Source organism: Falco biarmicus, chromosome 9 (genome assembly GCF_023638135.1).
Source record: "Falco biarmicus isolate bFalBia1 chromosome 9, bFalBia1.pri, whole genome shotgun sequence".
NCBI classification, from domain to species: domain Eukaryota; kingdom Metazoa; phylum Chordata; class Aves; order Falconiformes; family Falconidae; genus Falco; species Falco biarmicus.
In genome coordinates this window covers 37708266-37722818 of record NC_079296.1, presented here as the reverse complement: position 1 = coordinate 37722818, position 14553 = coordinate 37708266, and the positions used below count along the sequence as shown (strand labels likewise).

The 14553-nt window shown below is 39.8% G+C and overlaps 1 protein-coding gene across 1 annotated transcript; it reads left to right on the top strand.

Moving 5' to 3' along the window:
• The first annotated feature begins 3 nt into the window (after positions 1-3).
• On the top strand, positions 4-14552 carry LOC130155020 (nucleolar RNA helicase 2-like). The gene is made up of 15 exons (XM_056351893.1): positions 4-179; positions 732-998; positions 2283-2358; positions 3057-3235; positions 4776-4893; positions 5753-5938; positions 6464-6609; positions 7617-7766; positions 9265-9426; positions 10173-10292; positions 11082-11155; positions 11350-11509; positions 11815-11949; positions 13220-13264; positions 14140-14552. Exons 1-15 carry the CDS (start codon positions 75-77, stop codon positions 14344-14346), a joined length of 2130 nt encoding a protein of 709 aa, XP_056207868.1. The 5' UTR covers positions 4-74; the 3' UTR covers positions 14347-14552.
• Position 14553: the final 1 nt, after the last annotated feature.

The following is a 14553-nucleotide window of genomic DNA, read 5'->3' as shown; positions in this document are numbered from 1 at the left end:
GCGGGGGCTGGTTCTGTCACACGGCGGCTGGCGGCGGCAGCAGCGTGGCGCGGAGCGGGTGCCGGCCAGCGGAGATGCCCGAAGCTACCCGGTTCAGTGCCAGCAGCGGGGCCGAGTCGGATTCGGAGTGCCCGATGGAGACGGAGTCGGCGCTGGAAACCAGCCGCCGGCGGCGCAAGGTACCGGGGAGGGCTCTGGGGCCTTCTGCGGCCGGCTACGGCCTGGCCGCGCCGCCTCGCCGGCACGCTGGGTGTCGCGGCCGGCGGATCTCGCCTCGTGCCGTGTCCCCCCGGTGGCGTGAGCCGGGGGTGGGTCTGCGCGGCCGCGGGGCAGGCCGGGCCGGGCCGGGCGGGCGGCCACGTGCGCGGCGGCTGCAGCGCGTCCCGGGAGGGCGGCGGGGCCTGCGGGGCCGGGGCGCGGCCCTGCCTGGCGTGGAGCCCTGCCGGGGCGGCTGTGCGGCCGCCCGCATGGCGCAGCGGCCCGGGGAGCGGCCTCGGGTGCGCGTTGTGGCGAAAGGAGTCGCGGGAACGAAGGCCCGGGTGTCGTGGCCGGGGAGATGCCTCCTGGCGGCACCTGCGGCCGGCGGGGACGGTCCGTCGCTTTAGGACGAGCCCCCCCGCCCGTCAGTAGGCTGCTCCTTTTAACTGCTCTGCAGCGTCTTCTCCGTTTCGTGTCGGCTGGGTGGCGTGCGTGTATTTTCATTTACCCCGCGTTGCTTTGTGCCTTACCAGAAGGAGAAAAAAGAGAAGAAATCTAAACGCCATGACAAATCTCGGAGGAAGAGGCCTCAGATGGATGAAAGCGAGCAGTCGGAGGATGAGGCCGATTCCCCGAAAGTCAAGAAATCGAGGAGTGCGGCTAAACAGAACGGTGATACGAGAGAAGAAAGCCCGGAGAACACGAGACTGTCTTCTTTAAAGGTTAAATCTGCCCATAAAAAACGGCACAGTAATTCTAGTGAAACGTCAAGTGGTGATGGTGACAGCGAGCAAGAGCAGGTAAAAGTAATAATTGATTTAGTTAGTGATGTGTTTAGCTTTCAGCTCCGGTGTTGCAACAAGGTTAAATTTAGAGCAGGTTATCCTTTTTTTTTTTTTTCTCCCTGCCAGTCAGCGGAAAGACTGCTGTAAACTTCCAGAGTTTAAAGCTACTTAAACTGTCCCTTCTGTCAGTTATTTGCAAAAATTTTAGATTACGAAAGTCCTGAAGTTCTAGGTCAGCGCACCATGGTTTTCTCACTTCAACAGTCCGGTACAGTGGTAGCTGTTGGCAGGTGGACAAGCTGCAGTGAGATGGTGTTTTAATATGATTCAGCATCATTAGATACGATTGTAATTGACTTCTTGTTGGTATTATGAGTACTTTGCTAGTGAAATAAGAATTATTTGGCCTTAATTAGTGGAAGAAGAAAAGTTAATGTATTAATATGCTTTTATGTATCATCTTATTAAATAGTAGTAGTTAATGCAATAAGATGGTCCTTAATGTAATAAAATGCTGTGTTGTAACAGTTTTGTGTGTCTTTTTAAACCTTTCTGTAAGAAAGTTTTTGTCTAGTTCTATTTGGTTGGAGTTCCTTTAAAATTGCTTGACATGAACCACCTTTTTTTTTTTTTGAAGGGAAACATATCTTGTACCTAGGATTTGTTTTGAAAAGTCTTTACACTTTTATGTTCTACTGTTGCTTGGTTTTGTTTCTAGTTCCAATTGATGCATCACAAAAACATCCAGGGTTTCCAGGGTTAGCATTCTTTCCTCACGCGTAGCATTTTAATCACTGTGCTGTAAAGACATATATGGAATTGATACATTACAAAGTACATGCATTTGATGCTTTACCTTGTAATGTTATTCTTTTGGGGATTGATTTCTGTACCTCTAAATCACTGTGCTGTATTAATTGGGAAGTAGGAAATAGGCTAGGTATCAAGCCAAGTTCTTACATGGCACAACATAGTATGTTAGGCCATTGGTAATTATTTAAAATAGAATTTCATTTAAGATGAATTTAATGTAAGAGCTTTCAGAATTTTAATTTGGGGGTTTTGCATTTACAATGTTAGGACATTAGATATGAAACAGTCTTAACTTAAATTACAGATCACTTTTGTCTAACTTTGAAATATGATAGTAAGAAAAACAAAGAAGGCTCTTCAGCTGCAGCTGTGATACTGTCACTCAAAATTTGACCCTTGAGTATGACACCAGAGCCTATGCTATTACCTTGAATTTTCTGATGGTCATATGATATTAACATGGAATGTTTATTGTCCACCTAACAGGAGATGACTGAAGAACAGAAAGAAGGTGCTTTCTCCAATTTTTCTATTTCCAAAGGGACCGTTCAGCTTCTTCAAGGTAAATTTCTTGGCATGATGTGACCACAGAAAGTAAATGATCTGTCATGTGTTTTTATGCTCAACATAATCAATGAGCTTTGCGATGTGCTCTGCTTGTGCATATGCAAGTACAGATGCTATACAGAAGGCATATTGATTGCATACTCTAAATATGTATTTGAACAGACTTCTGTTTGCAGTATTGTCCAGTTCAGCCTTTACAGTAGAATTTTAAATGACATAAGCATAAAAAAAATTGTGTGCAAGAATTTTTCAATTAAAAATTACTTCAGTGTGAGTAGAGGAAACCCAGATATATCTAGTGTCTGTGGCATTAGTTTGGCATGACTTAGTATGAATTAAGAGAAAAGTGGGTTTGACATACATTTTATTTGAAAGGAAGAGATTTTCATAGATAGGTGGGGAGTATTACATAAATAAAGTCACAGTACTTAAAGGCTTTAATTAAAGGCTAGTAACTTCGTCTGTCCCAGCTAGCACTATGTCTGGTGGTATGAAGTGGAAGAATGAAATGGACAGTCCCAGGGCACTCTTTACAGATGAACTCCATGATTAAATAAAACAATGAAGGTCGTAATATCATTCTGATTTGCTTCGGAGTTGATGGAAGTTCTGCTTGGGATAACTTTCTCTGAAGAGTATGAAAGAACACTTGTAAAATGATTGTATTAAGGAAGTCTGTTGAAATTGTTACAGCTCGAGGAGTGACATACCTGTTTCCCGTGCAAGTGAAGACCTTCGACCCAGTATATTCTGGCAAAGATGTAATTGCTCAAGCACGAACTGGAACAGGGAAAACGTTCTCTTTTGCTATTCCCTTAATTGAAAAGCTTCAGGGAGACTCACAGGAAAGACGAAGAGGCCGTTCACCAAAGGTAACTGTGCTTGGAATGCTGATTTTGCTTTGTCTCATGTCCAAGCGATTCAGATTTTTAACCCGCTGGAAAAGTTCTTCAGGTCTGTGCTGGGATAAGCTAACTCACATTAAAGGTTATTTGAAAGCTGTGTTCATTGGGCTTTACCTGCATTGTGCAGCCTCATACCCTCTGATCAAGAGTAAAGAGTACAATAACACTGTCCACTTGTCAATTCCTTTCTCTGCTTACAGGGAGACTGAAACTACAGGTGTTCAATGTGTTCCTATTTAGTTTTGTTCAATCACCTTAGCTGTTCAGGTCCAGTGGTTACTGGATACTTGTTTTTCTCCCAGATGAGTAACAGATCAGTGACTTTTTCTGATTGATAAAAGCTGTCTACTTAAACATATCTATTTAAACATGTAAATGGTGGGAAGTTTTAAAAATAGACTTAGCTTTCACTAGAACCACCAACAGATACTTGAAGCTTCTGCTCCAGAGGATGCAGATTCATTATCAGCTGTCTCCATTCTGCTAGGGAATATCATGTATGTTTTTTCATCAAATTTTTGTGATGCCCTCCAAAACTAGATAGGCCAAAGCTTATTGTATCCCCATTAATAGTGGAATTTTTTCCTTGTCAGTTTATTTCATCTTGTCACCCATCTTATAGATTACCTGAAATTCATTCCAAAACTAGTACTAGCTGTTTTATTTGCATCTGCCCATCACGTTGGCTGTCCAACTAAGAATGCTGGCTCTAGATGTGGTATAGTCTTGCAGAGAAGGGAGAGCTTTCTTTGAGGGAATCACAAGTCTTAAAGACTTCAGACCTCACTCTATCATAGTACACTACTACTATCTTTTTTGTAATGTCTTTCAACGTTGAAAGAAGTAACAGGATAAAGATTTTAAGGTTCCTTCTGTCAAGCCACTGATGCCGTATTTGAAAGCAATACTGTGATCACAAGTTAAACTAAATCATTTAAAACACCTGGATGAAGCCTGTATATTGGAAGAGAGGACAGTTCCTTGATTGCTTCTGTGAGGATATCAGCACAGGCTCCAGAACCACACTGAACGCCAGCTTTGCAGATTGAACATATGTTTCCCTGAGTCACAGGGAAGCTTGAGAGAGAGTTGATGGCTCTTTCTTACACCTTCTTGCAGGACTGTGAAGCATTACCAAGCATGTGTAAAAACCTTTTGTAACCCAGATCCTTCGGTCTTGCACTCAAACAGCATGTGTGCATGTAGAAGAAAACTTGTAGCAGATCTGTTCAGGAGCTAGGGTTAAGTAAGATTTAAGTACCTCCCATCTATCTCATTAAAAAAGAGGTTAGCCTGTCCTAAAAGAGCATGGGCTGAAGGAGATTAATGATGTTACAAGAGATTTAAGCAGTGTGTTTCTCTAATCTTTGCTTAGCTAGCTATTTAAACAAGGTTTGGTTTTTTTTTTAAATTACGGAAATGGTCAGATGTAAACTAACAATTAGAAGTCTAGTGGTTTCTTGGCAGAAGCCGTGCTGAGAGAACATCTGTTTGTCATTCTGTCTAGGTACTAGTTCTTTGTCCAACAAGAGAACTGGCAAATCAGGTTGCCAAAGATTTCAAGGACATCACAAGAAAGCTAACAGTAGCTTGTTTTTATGGAGGAACTCCGTATAATGGACAAAGTAAGTGACACTTATCACTAATAATTGAAATATTGATTGACTGACATATTTGAGAATTGCAGTTTAGTCCTTCCAAACACTCACTTATTAACTCAGGAACTGGAGAGTATCATGGGGAATTCAATAGCTCAGAATATATCTTCTTAAGGGGTGAAATAACCATAGCAGTCAATTATATCCTTGGTGTTCCTTGTTTACTCAAGTACCTTAAAACACAGTGAAAGAGATTATACTGTATTTGGGTTTCAGTTTTTGTAAACATTTATATTTTCTGAGTCTTAGAGCTGTGAGTGTTGATCTAGAGGATTTGTAAAGTGGAGAAGAATTTCTTTATTGTGACAGCACGTTTTACCATCTTGATTGTAAACAAGGCAAATGAGAGCGGGAATGAGAGTAAGCTTTTTCATCGTAATCTGTCTTGAGACGTTAAGGATGGCTTTTTTTTTTTTTTTTTCCCTGCAGAATGTCAGGAAGGAGGTGATTTCAGTAATTGGATAGTCGAATAAATACAGGGTTTTTTAAAGTTTCCTATTAAGGTAGACAATTTGGGAAGAGCTAACTATTTCCGAAGTATGTTAAAAGAACCTCTTTGCCACTTTAAACCATCGGGAGAGGGAAGGCAGATGGGAAATCTTTTCCTTCAGGAAGAGCAGTAGAACTTCTACCTTACCAGTTTTGGGGTGTTTTTTTCTCCCCCAAGTTTTCTTCTCCTGTTCATTTTTTTTCACTTACATTTGTAAGGAGAGCACTTAGTATGGTTTAAGAAGCTGTTTCGTTGTTACGTAGCTACCGTGTGTTTCTAAAGCAGACAGTGATTCCTAGTTCACTAACTCCTTTTCTGCTCTTTTCTATTTATCAGTTGATCTCATGAGAAGTGGTATTGACATTTTGGTTGGGACACCTGGTCGAATCAAAGACCATCTTCAGAATGGCAAGCTGGACCTTACCAAGGTGAAACATGTTGTACTTGATGAAGTTGACCAGATGCTGGACATGGGATTTGCTGAGCAAGTGGAAGACATATTACGAGTTGCATACAAGAAGGGTAATCTCAAAATTTAAACAAATAGTAGGAAATATTAGTAATACTTTAGTCTGCTAAAGTTCAGGTATAATTTTCTGCAAGTTGCAAGGTAGCTTTGTTTTGTACGAAACGTACTGTGAATGCAGTACATGAGGAGACATGAAAGTGGGAATCAGTCATAGAAACTTTGCAGAGCTTAAAATCCAGTACTTGAGGGATCTGTAAATAACTTTGAGACCTATCTACAAGTTGTACTTGGACTTCTTGCAGTTAAAAGGAATTAGAAGCTTTTTACCCTTTTCATTGCTTGAAAACAGAGTGGATTTCTAGTCATAGTAACTTTTTTCCTAATCTTGAAAATATTTAGGCTTTTGAGAGTGTTTTTTTCTCCAGATGTTGATACTGCATAACTTTAAGAAGCAGAATTGCCGCCTTTATTTTATATATTGATATTTGACCACATATTTTTAATGACCCATATAATTGACTCTTATACCTATGTAAGATAAACCGTGAAGTTTTTGAAACATTATTATGTGTTTGAAGATTCTGAAGACAATCCCCAGACGCTACTGTTTTCTGCAACTTGCCCACATTGGGTGTATGATGTGGCTAAGAAATACATGAAGTCGAAATATGAACAGATTGACCTTATTGGGAAAAGAACTCAGAAGGCTGCTACAACAGTAGAAGTGAGTAATTTATCTAATGTGGAACGCGTTCAGGCCTTTTTCCTTTTTCTTTATGCTACAAATGGTCATCCCATCCTAAGGTACATTATCAGAATGATTTTGAAAGTTTGTTCTGAGAATTATTTTTTTAATCCTAAGGCACATTACAGCTTGTCAAACTTTTTAGGTTTAGGATCTGCCTTTCTTCTCATAGCATCTGGTAAGCATATAGATAATCTTGGGTAGACTGAGGATTCAGTTACCAGTTAGTTTTGCTGGTTTTCAGAGAAAAACGGTATCTGAATTTATCCAAGTTGAAAGCAAAAGGCACACTTCAACATCAGCCTGACACATTTAAATCACCACAGACATCACAATGGACTTTGGCTGTTCTGTACACAGATGTTTTCAAACTTCCTGTGGTATCTCACCTCACTAGGCCTTTGCTTGCTATGCAGTAAGTGCCATAGCCAGGAACACAACACGTATATGCTAGAAGCCCGAATTGATTATCTTCACTTGATAAAATAAGGTATTGTTTCTCCTTATGTACTGCTTAGCGGTTACTTTGACAGCTCAGTTGACACATCATAGTTGTATCAGTAGGATTGAAAGAATGTTAATCTTGTGCTTGAAAAAAGCTTTTAACACTGTATTTATTATTTTCACTTTATCTGACATATGAAGCCTTGGTTGATAGAATTGTGACAAAATCTTGTACCCCTGACTGTCCTCCAGAGAAATGGTATAACATCTCCTGGATTTTTTTCCCTTGCTTTGAAAAAGTGATTTCTAGATTGTGAACTTTTTTTCCCCTCTTGCTGTAATTATTTGCTTAATGTTAGGCTAATTGTGGTGAACATAGGAGCCTTATGGTTTTTTGCAGATTCCAGGAATGTGAGTTAGCATATTTTGCCCATCAGGAAACTGTGTAACTCTTCAGTGTTTCTGGATTTTACAGTTTCAAATGTATTAAAAAAGAATCTTGTGTTTTTATGTAAGCTAAACACTGGAATTCTTTTCCATAGCATTTGGCAATAGAGTGTCACTGGTCTCAGAGAGCTGCAGTTATTGGAGATGTCATTCAGGTCTACAGTGGCAGCCACGGGAGGACCATTGTCTTTTGTGAGACCAAAAAGGACGCAAATGAACTGGCACTGAATGCTTCAATCAAACAGGTATTTTTGTCATCTGTATTAAGTAACAAAACCTGTCCAGAGATGTATCAACCCTATGTTGATATCAGTACTATGCTGAATAAGTTTTAAAGAGATACTTTTGAAGTGGGTAAGACAGGCTTTTGCAGGTGGTCAGACAGTTTCAAAACTGCCAAAGAGAACCTTTAAAACCCCCCAACAATTGGTTGAAAGTTTACAGCATTATATGTAGTCTTCAGGACAAGGCTGCCCTAACAGGTGCTGGGCTATAAAGGATTTTTTTCTTAAAGAGTTCTCATTGTTCAAGAGTTCTCCACAGGAAGAATTCGATCTGCTGTCTCTTGTGTATGACCTCTAGTGTATTCCTGAGATCTGTGGTATGGCACGTTCTAGCACTGGTGGAAAATTATCTTGTTGATGTGGTGGTCCAGTGTTCAAGATGTGTGGTGACGTTGGCTGGTGCTGGTATCACAGTAACTACTTTTTCTCTGTGTGTTTTCATTGAGGAGATGGGTTATGTCTAGAAAGTAGTATACTGTTATGTTCCCAGGGAAAGGAGAAGCTTTTACACCTGCTACAACTGTGTTCAGGAGTGTTTCTTGCACACTCCTAGATGACCTCAGTAACAGCTAAACCTGAGTGTGGAACCTTATCCTCTGTTACTGATGGTGTTAGTAATATCAAATCTTGCATAGGCAATGCAGAACTCTGATCTTGGCAAGTAAGAGAAAGAAATTTCTTAATGTTTCTGGTTTAGCATATTAATACTTGCTAATAGAATATATGCCTGTTCTGTTTACCAGCTGACATTAATCCAAAACTTTCTGAAAAAGAGATTCTGAATTCTGTGCTGACCCTAGCATTGCATTAGTACTTTTTTCAAATCATTCTCTGTTCGTGTGTGGAAAACATGATAGCCATCTACAGGCAAGCTGTGAAATGTGGAGGAAAAAACAGGTTTTGGATGTTTGGTCTTTATACTTGTTATTACTGTGATACAGAAGGACTTTCAGAATGTTTGGATTTAAAAAAATATATCTTTGAAGCTGTAGTTAATTTTTTTAGGACCACTTATTTTAATCCTTTAATTGCTAGTGGGGGAAATTAATATATTAAGGGTGATTAAGAAGCAGTACTATTTTGGAGAAGATGTCTAAATGAATACTAAGAAGGCCTGAGAAAATTGTCAATGGCTATTTTGAGAGAGCTAAACCTTTCTTGGATGGTGTGGATGGATGGCAAGTTAGGGCATAGTTGTTTTCATAGGTCATGGTAATTAGAGGTGGACACAAGACACATGCTGTGATTCTGTCTTCCTACCTTTGGTAAAGGTCTTTGGGTATATGAATGAGAAGTACTGAGTAAATATTGTAAGATATAAACTCTGGTAATTCAGGTCTTCTGTATCTTGCCATACAGTGTCTGTCAAATACCAAGATCCTGTACCTAAAACTGACCATAAAATGAGGCACTGTCTTGGCTTTTGCTACAGTCCTATAATACTACTACTGTTTTTCAGGATTGTCAGTCATTGCATGGTGACATTCCGCAGAAGCAAAGAGAGATTACACTGAAAGGTTTTAGAAATGGCACATTTAAAGTTCTGGTTGCAACCAACGTAGCTGCCCGTGGTTTAGATATCCCTGAAGTTGACCTGGTTGTACAAAGTTCACCACCAAAGGTAGGAGATGGTTATGTTGGGCATCTTCTAATAATTTGCAGTCTTGTTTTCAAGTAGTATATGCTATCAGGTGATGGTATTAATCACACAGAGTTTATCAGCATTGCATTTCAGGTAAGAAATGTCCTGATATACCCTAGTAGTTCCTTAGAGGATTTTTTCAGAGTCCATCAGTCCCTAGTATGTTTAAAGATGGTCTCCTTATTCTTTTAAGGCTGTTCTCAAAGCCTCTCCCTTCAATGGTGATTGCAAGTCTGGGAACAGCGGGAAGTGAAGAAAAGCTATTTTGTCTTGCAAGAATGATTCACTAAGTTGGGGCATATATGAGGAGGAGACCCCAACAATGAGAACATTGGCTAAAGTTAAGAGGGTTTAAAAGAAAAATATAATATTTCAGTGAGTTTGCTATTAATATTTCAGTAACCCTGCTTAAGGTGGTGTGCAGGAGGGCGAGCAGGATTGTCATAGAGGTACACACACTCAAAATGTTTTCTCATATTCTCTGTGGTGATGCCAAAACAAGACTTATTTGATCAGTGCTCTGGCTTTCAAACCATGTTTTTTGGAGGGTTATGGAATAACTTACTCGTTTGACTTTAGTGAAAAAAAATAATAATTAATTCTGTGATGCAGGTATTGTGTATTGTTCAGGCTTAACTGTAGCAGCTTTTGCTAAGTTATGTGAATGCAATGAATTGATTAAATTACAATAAATCAGATGAGTCATAAAGCTATTTATTTTGAAGGATGTCGAGTCCTATATCCATCGTTCTGGACGCACAGGTCGAGCTGGACGGACTGGGATCTGTATCTGTTTTTATCAGCGAAAGGAAGAACATCAGTTAAGATATGTGGAACAAAAAGCGGTAAAGTATAGTTTTCTTCTAATTGTGAGCACTTAAATGTAATGTGTCAGGGTAGCATGTAAAATCTTCATGTTTTGTTCAATATTTCAATTACAGAATATGGCTTATAAAGCACCCAGTTGCGATTCAGTTACCTTGCAGAGTTTGGATGCATTGTCAGATACTGTGGAGTGGGGAGTGTGCTGCAGGTTCTCATGCCCATGCTTTTTCAGCCAATGCCAGAAAGATTGTACCTGTGGAGACAACAAAGGGCTAGCAGAATTTCAGTGTACTGTTCACCCTGGTTTATTGTATGATCAGTGATTTGCTTATGTGTAGCTTTACTGAGAACCGTTACATCCATTTTTGCACTTTGTGCACTGTTCCATATGGTAGTTTCTTGCCACTTAAGTATTCATTTGGAATGAGATGGTTTAGTCTCAGACATAAAACTCAGACTTACATTTAGAAAGGCTGTGTAACTTGTACTTGAATACAAGTAATTCAGACTAAATTTAATAATTTAGAATTTGTAGGACTTTGCCAAAATTATTTCTATTTATTTCAGTTTAAGGTCACTGCCTAGTGAGACTGACCAGCTACATAGGCAGCTTTTAAGTGTTATCCGTTTCCCTGTAAGCTTAACCTTATAATTTTCACCGGCAAAAGTCGTAAGTTAAAAGACAAAAAGAAGAAGAAGAAAAATGGTAGATTTAAATGCTTGTTTCAGTGGAGTTCAATACTGTTTCTTCAGAACTGAATTATTTATGATCTGCAACTTTCATCTGTATTTTGCTTTTTAAATTTCAGGGCATTACATTCAAGCGTGTTGGTGTTCCTACTGCAACAGATATAATAAAGGCTTCCAGCAAAGACGCCATCAGGTGTGTTCAGTGATTCAAGCCCTGTTGTATCTTCCTAGTTCAGAAGGGCTGCTTGGATCACTCTTTGTTGCCTCTCTCTGAACTCTTTTTGCTGATCGCTATTAGTGTCTTGGACTGCTGTTTTTCTTCTATTCCAGAGCCTAGTAAATAACAGTGTATACTTTTTTTTTTTTTTTTTTGCTTTAATTACTTAGGTGTCTGGATTCTGTTCCTCTGACTGCTATTGAGTATTTCAAAGAATCTGCTCGGTTCCTAATACAAGAAAAGGGACCAGTTAATGCTCTGGCTGCAGCTCTAGCCCATATTTCAGGTGCTACTTCCATTGAACAGCGCTCTCTGCTGAACTCTGATGCGGTAAGGATGCATGGCTTAATGTTTGTCTTGAATCTGAAAAAAAACCCCAACGCACCTCTGTGTTGTTTAAATAGAGAATTGTCTCCTTATGATTGTGTTTATGGGAACTGTACTTAAGCCACTAGGAACTACTAATTTAGTTAAAAGCAAGAGTATAGTGGCTATAAATGTAGTTGCTCTTGTAGCACTATTCACTTGGAAACTTTGTTTATAAACTGTAAATTAGTAGCTTTCTCCTGTCAGATAGATGTGCTGAAGCTTATTGGTCTGACTGAAGGGAGCATGCCCCATTTCTTACTCCTTAGGGATTTGTTACAATGATACTACGCTGCTCTGAAGAAATAAACAATATGAGCTATGCTTGGCGGAGACTGCGAGAACTGCTGGGGGATGATGTCGATAGGAAGGTGAACAGAATGTGTTTCCTCAAGGGAAAAATGGTAAGCTCTTCTTGTATTTTTGCTCCTGAGCTCTTCTGATTGTAGCCTTTTCTCAGCAATTGTCAGGGGGGAGATAGTTGGTCTTTTTCCCTGTTCTAGGCTCTGTTCATAAGGTCATGACTGGTAGAAGGATGGGCCTCCATCTGTTCTATTAGGCTTTAGGCTTCTCAGGGGCTTAGGGTTCTGCTCCACTGACGTGCTGAGGAAGTAGTATAATGCAGTATATAGCATGGCTGTAGGGTTAGCAGGACAGGTAGAAGGTATGAACTGTGCTAACTGTGCCTTAATGACAAAACATAGGACTGGGTATCTTAGGACAGTCCATTCTGATAGTGCATGTCCCTCATGTTTCTGGTACCTGAAACTGAAAGATCAGAAAGTTACTTTTTGGGTTGTGTACTTAACATGTTGCAACAACTGTAGCAAAAATGTCTGAGAGACAGTTACTTTAAACAAAGGTCATTCCCCTCACTCTTCTTGTCTCAGAATTTGTATGCATTTTCACAAACATGAAACTGATCAAATAGTGTGTCCGGGATTATTTGTGGTGGCACAGAGGGCAAGGAATGCTTATGCCCTGCTTTTGCGAGTTGTTAGGCATTATTGCTGATTTGCTCCATCTTTGTGTTTTTCTGGGTGTATTTATTGTTTCTCAATATACCCTGATCAATGAAATAGAACAGAGAGGTGCTGTGATCTTGGTGACTTAATTTGCATGCTGTTAGCACAAATGTTTGCATGCTCTTATCCCTCCTTCTGCTGTTATTTCTCTGGTGCTTTCACACACTGACATTTCCATGCATACTTCATTCATATTCATGTTGAAGTTTCCATCACAGACACCATAGTCTGAACCTAAATATTCAGTTTACTGGTGTATACATTTTTTAATATCGATTAAAACTTCTGATTTGAAAGAATTTACAAAACGAGTAATGCAGAAGCCAATAGACCACAGTTCAGGATGGAGAGGGTTATAAGCTTATGGTTAACGAGCAAGAAAATGTGACTGGCTATGCAGAGGAAAGGAAAATATGTATATCTGAGGAAAACGTTAAGGACGTGCAGTGTTTTGAGAAGTATTAATGAAACTCTCAGTGGTCAAAGATTTCTAATTATCTTAAGTGTCCCTTAAAAAAAAACCCAATGTTTTGAAATTTAAAACTCTTCTAGTACATAGATCTGTAGGCTCTTCGCCCCCCCCTCCCCCCCAGTTGCAGTCAATTAAAAGCCTAAACTTGTATTCATTAAAATTATTCTTTCTTTTTAGGGTGTGTGCTTTGATATTCCTGCAGCAGACCAAAAGGACATAGAGGTATGTTAGCTGAAATTTCTGGTTATAGTGGACTGTAGATGAACCTGACTGGACTGGGTTAGGCAGAAAACATTATGTAGCCTGTATCCTGCCTTCCCTAGAGGCATAAGGGATGGCTTTGAAGGAGCTGAAGAACAGAACAAGCGTACAGTGTTACTTTCCTAAAGTATTCCCCTGTCTCCAAAAATCTGTAGCTTGAAACTTCTGCACTGAGAAGGGTGGTGGTGTGAACAATCCACCCCTTGTTACTGCTGCTGGATTAATCTTTACTCTTTGTAGGCAGTGAATTTTATTACAGAAGAACATCACCTTTTTTCTATTCCCTGCACCCTGTTCTTTTCAGCCAGAATTCTCAAAAAAATTGAAGCTTTTTTTCAGAATTCAAAAAAAAAAAAATCAGCTTTTTGCTTGGCACAATTAGTGTTCCTGTGCCAAAATTCCCCATACTTCCAATCTTAACTTCAGGTATTTCTCCCTTAGTGTATGCCTATACGTGCCCTAGCATTCATTCACTCCCAGAACATGTTTGGTTCTGGATTAGAGGGGAATTGAGGGGAGGGTGTGGGTTTGTCATCAGTAATAATTACAGTGGTGGTGTTAATAACTGAAAGGTAGGGAGATAGTTTACTGCTGGGGGTGCTCTGTAAAGCTCTAAGGTGGATTTCAGTTCTGTTCTGTAGTACCTGAGACATACTCAGCTGTAGCTCCTATGCTTAAAATTTTGAAACCAGTATTGTCCACTTTAGTTAGAAATTTGAATCCCCTATATTAGCTCACAATTTTACCGTTTCAATTGAGCAAATTTAATAATTATGAAATACCCTGTATTTGCATTCCTAGAATTTAACTTGCTGTGTCTGACTTCATTTCAATAGGCAAGATGGGAAGATTCAAAACAGTGGCGATTGTGTGTGGCAACTGAATTACCAGAGTTAGTAGAATCACAGCGAGGAGGAGGAGGAGGAGGAGGAAATGGGCGAAACTTCTCAAGCTCCAGGAATGGGCGACGTGGTAGCTCTGGTAGAAACAGATTCAGAAGCAGGGGCCAGAAGCGGAGTTTTGACAGAGCATTTGATCGTTAATTTCAACAATCCAGAAGTGGAAAAAATGGGACTGCAGTATTTTATATTACATTAAAATAGGCTGTTCCTGTGTGTTTGTACCACTTGGAAAAATCTGTCGTCCGGTTTTATTTTTTTTCTTTCTTCTCAGTACTATTTTGGTCATCAACAACATTCTGTTCATTTTAAAAAAAACATAAGGAAAATAAAACTTACTGTTTCCCTTCT

Bases quoted from the DNA above. Each gene is read 5' to 3' on its own strand.
- LOC130155020 (XM_056351893.1), top strand. From the start codon at position 75: ATGCCCGAAGCTACCCGGTTCAGTGCCAGCAGCGGGGCCGAGTCGGAT. The intron at 7,767-9,264 runs GTATTTTTGTCA...ACTGTTTTTCAG, and splicing joins TGAATGCTTCAATCAAACAG to GATTGTCAGTCATTGCATGG. The intron at 11,950-13,219 runs GTAAGCTCTTCT...CTTTCTTTTTAG, and splicing joins GTTTCCTCAAGGGAAAAATG to GGTGTGTGCTTTGATATTCC.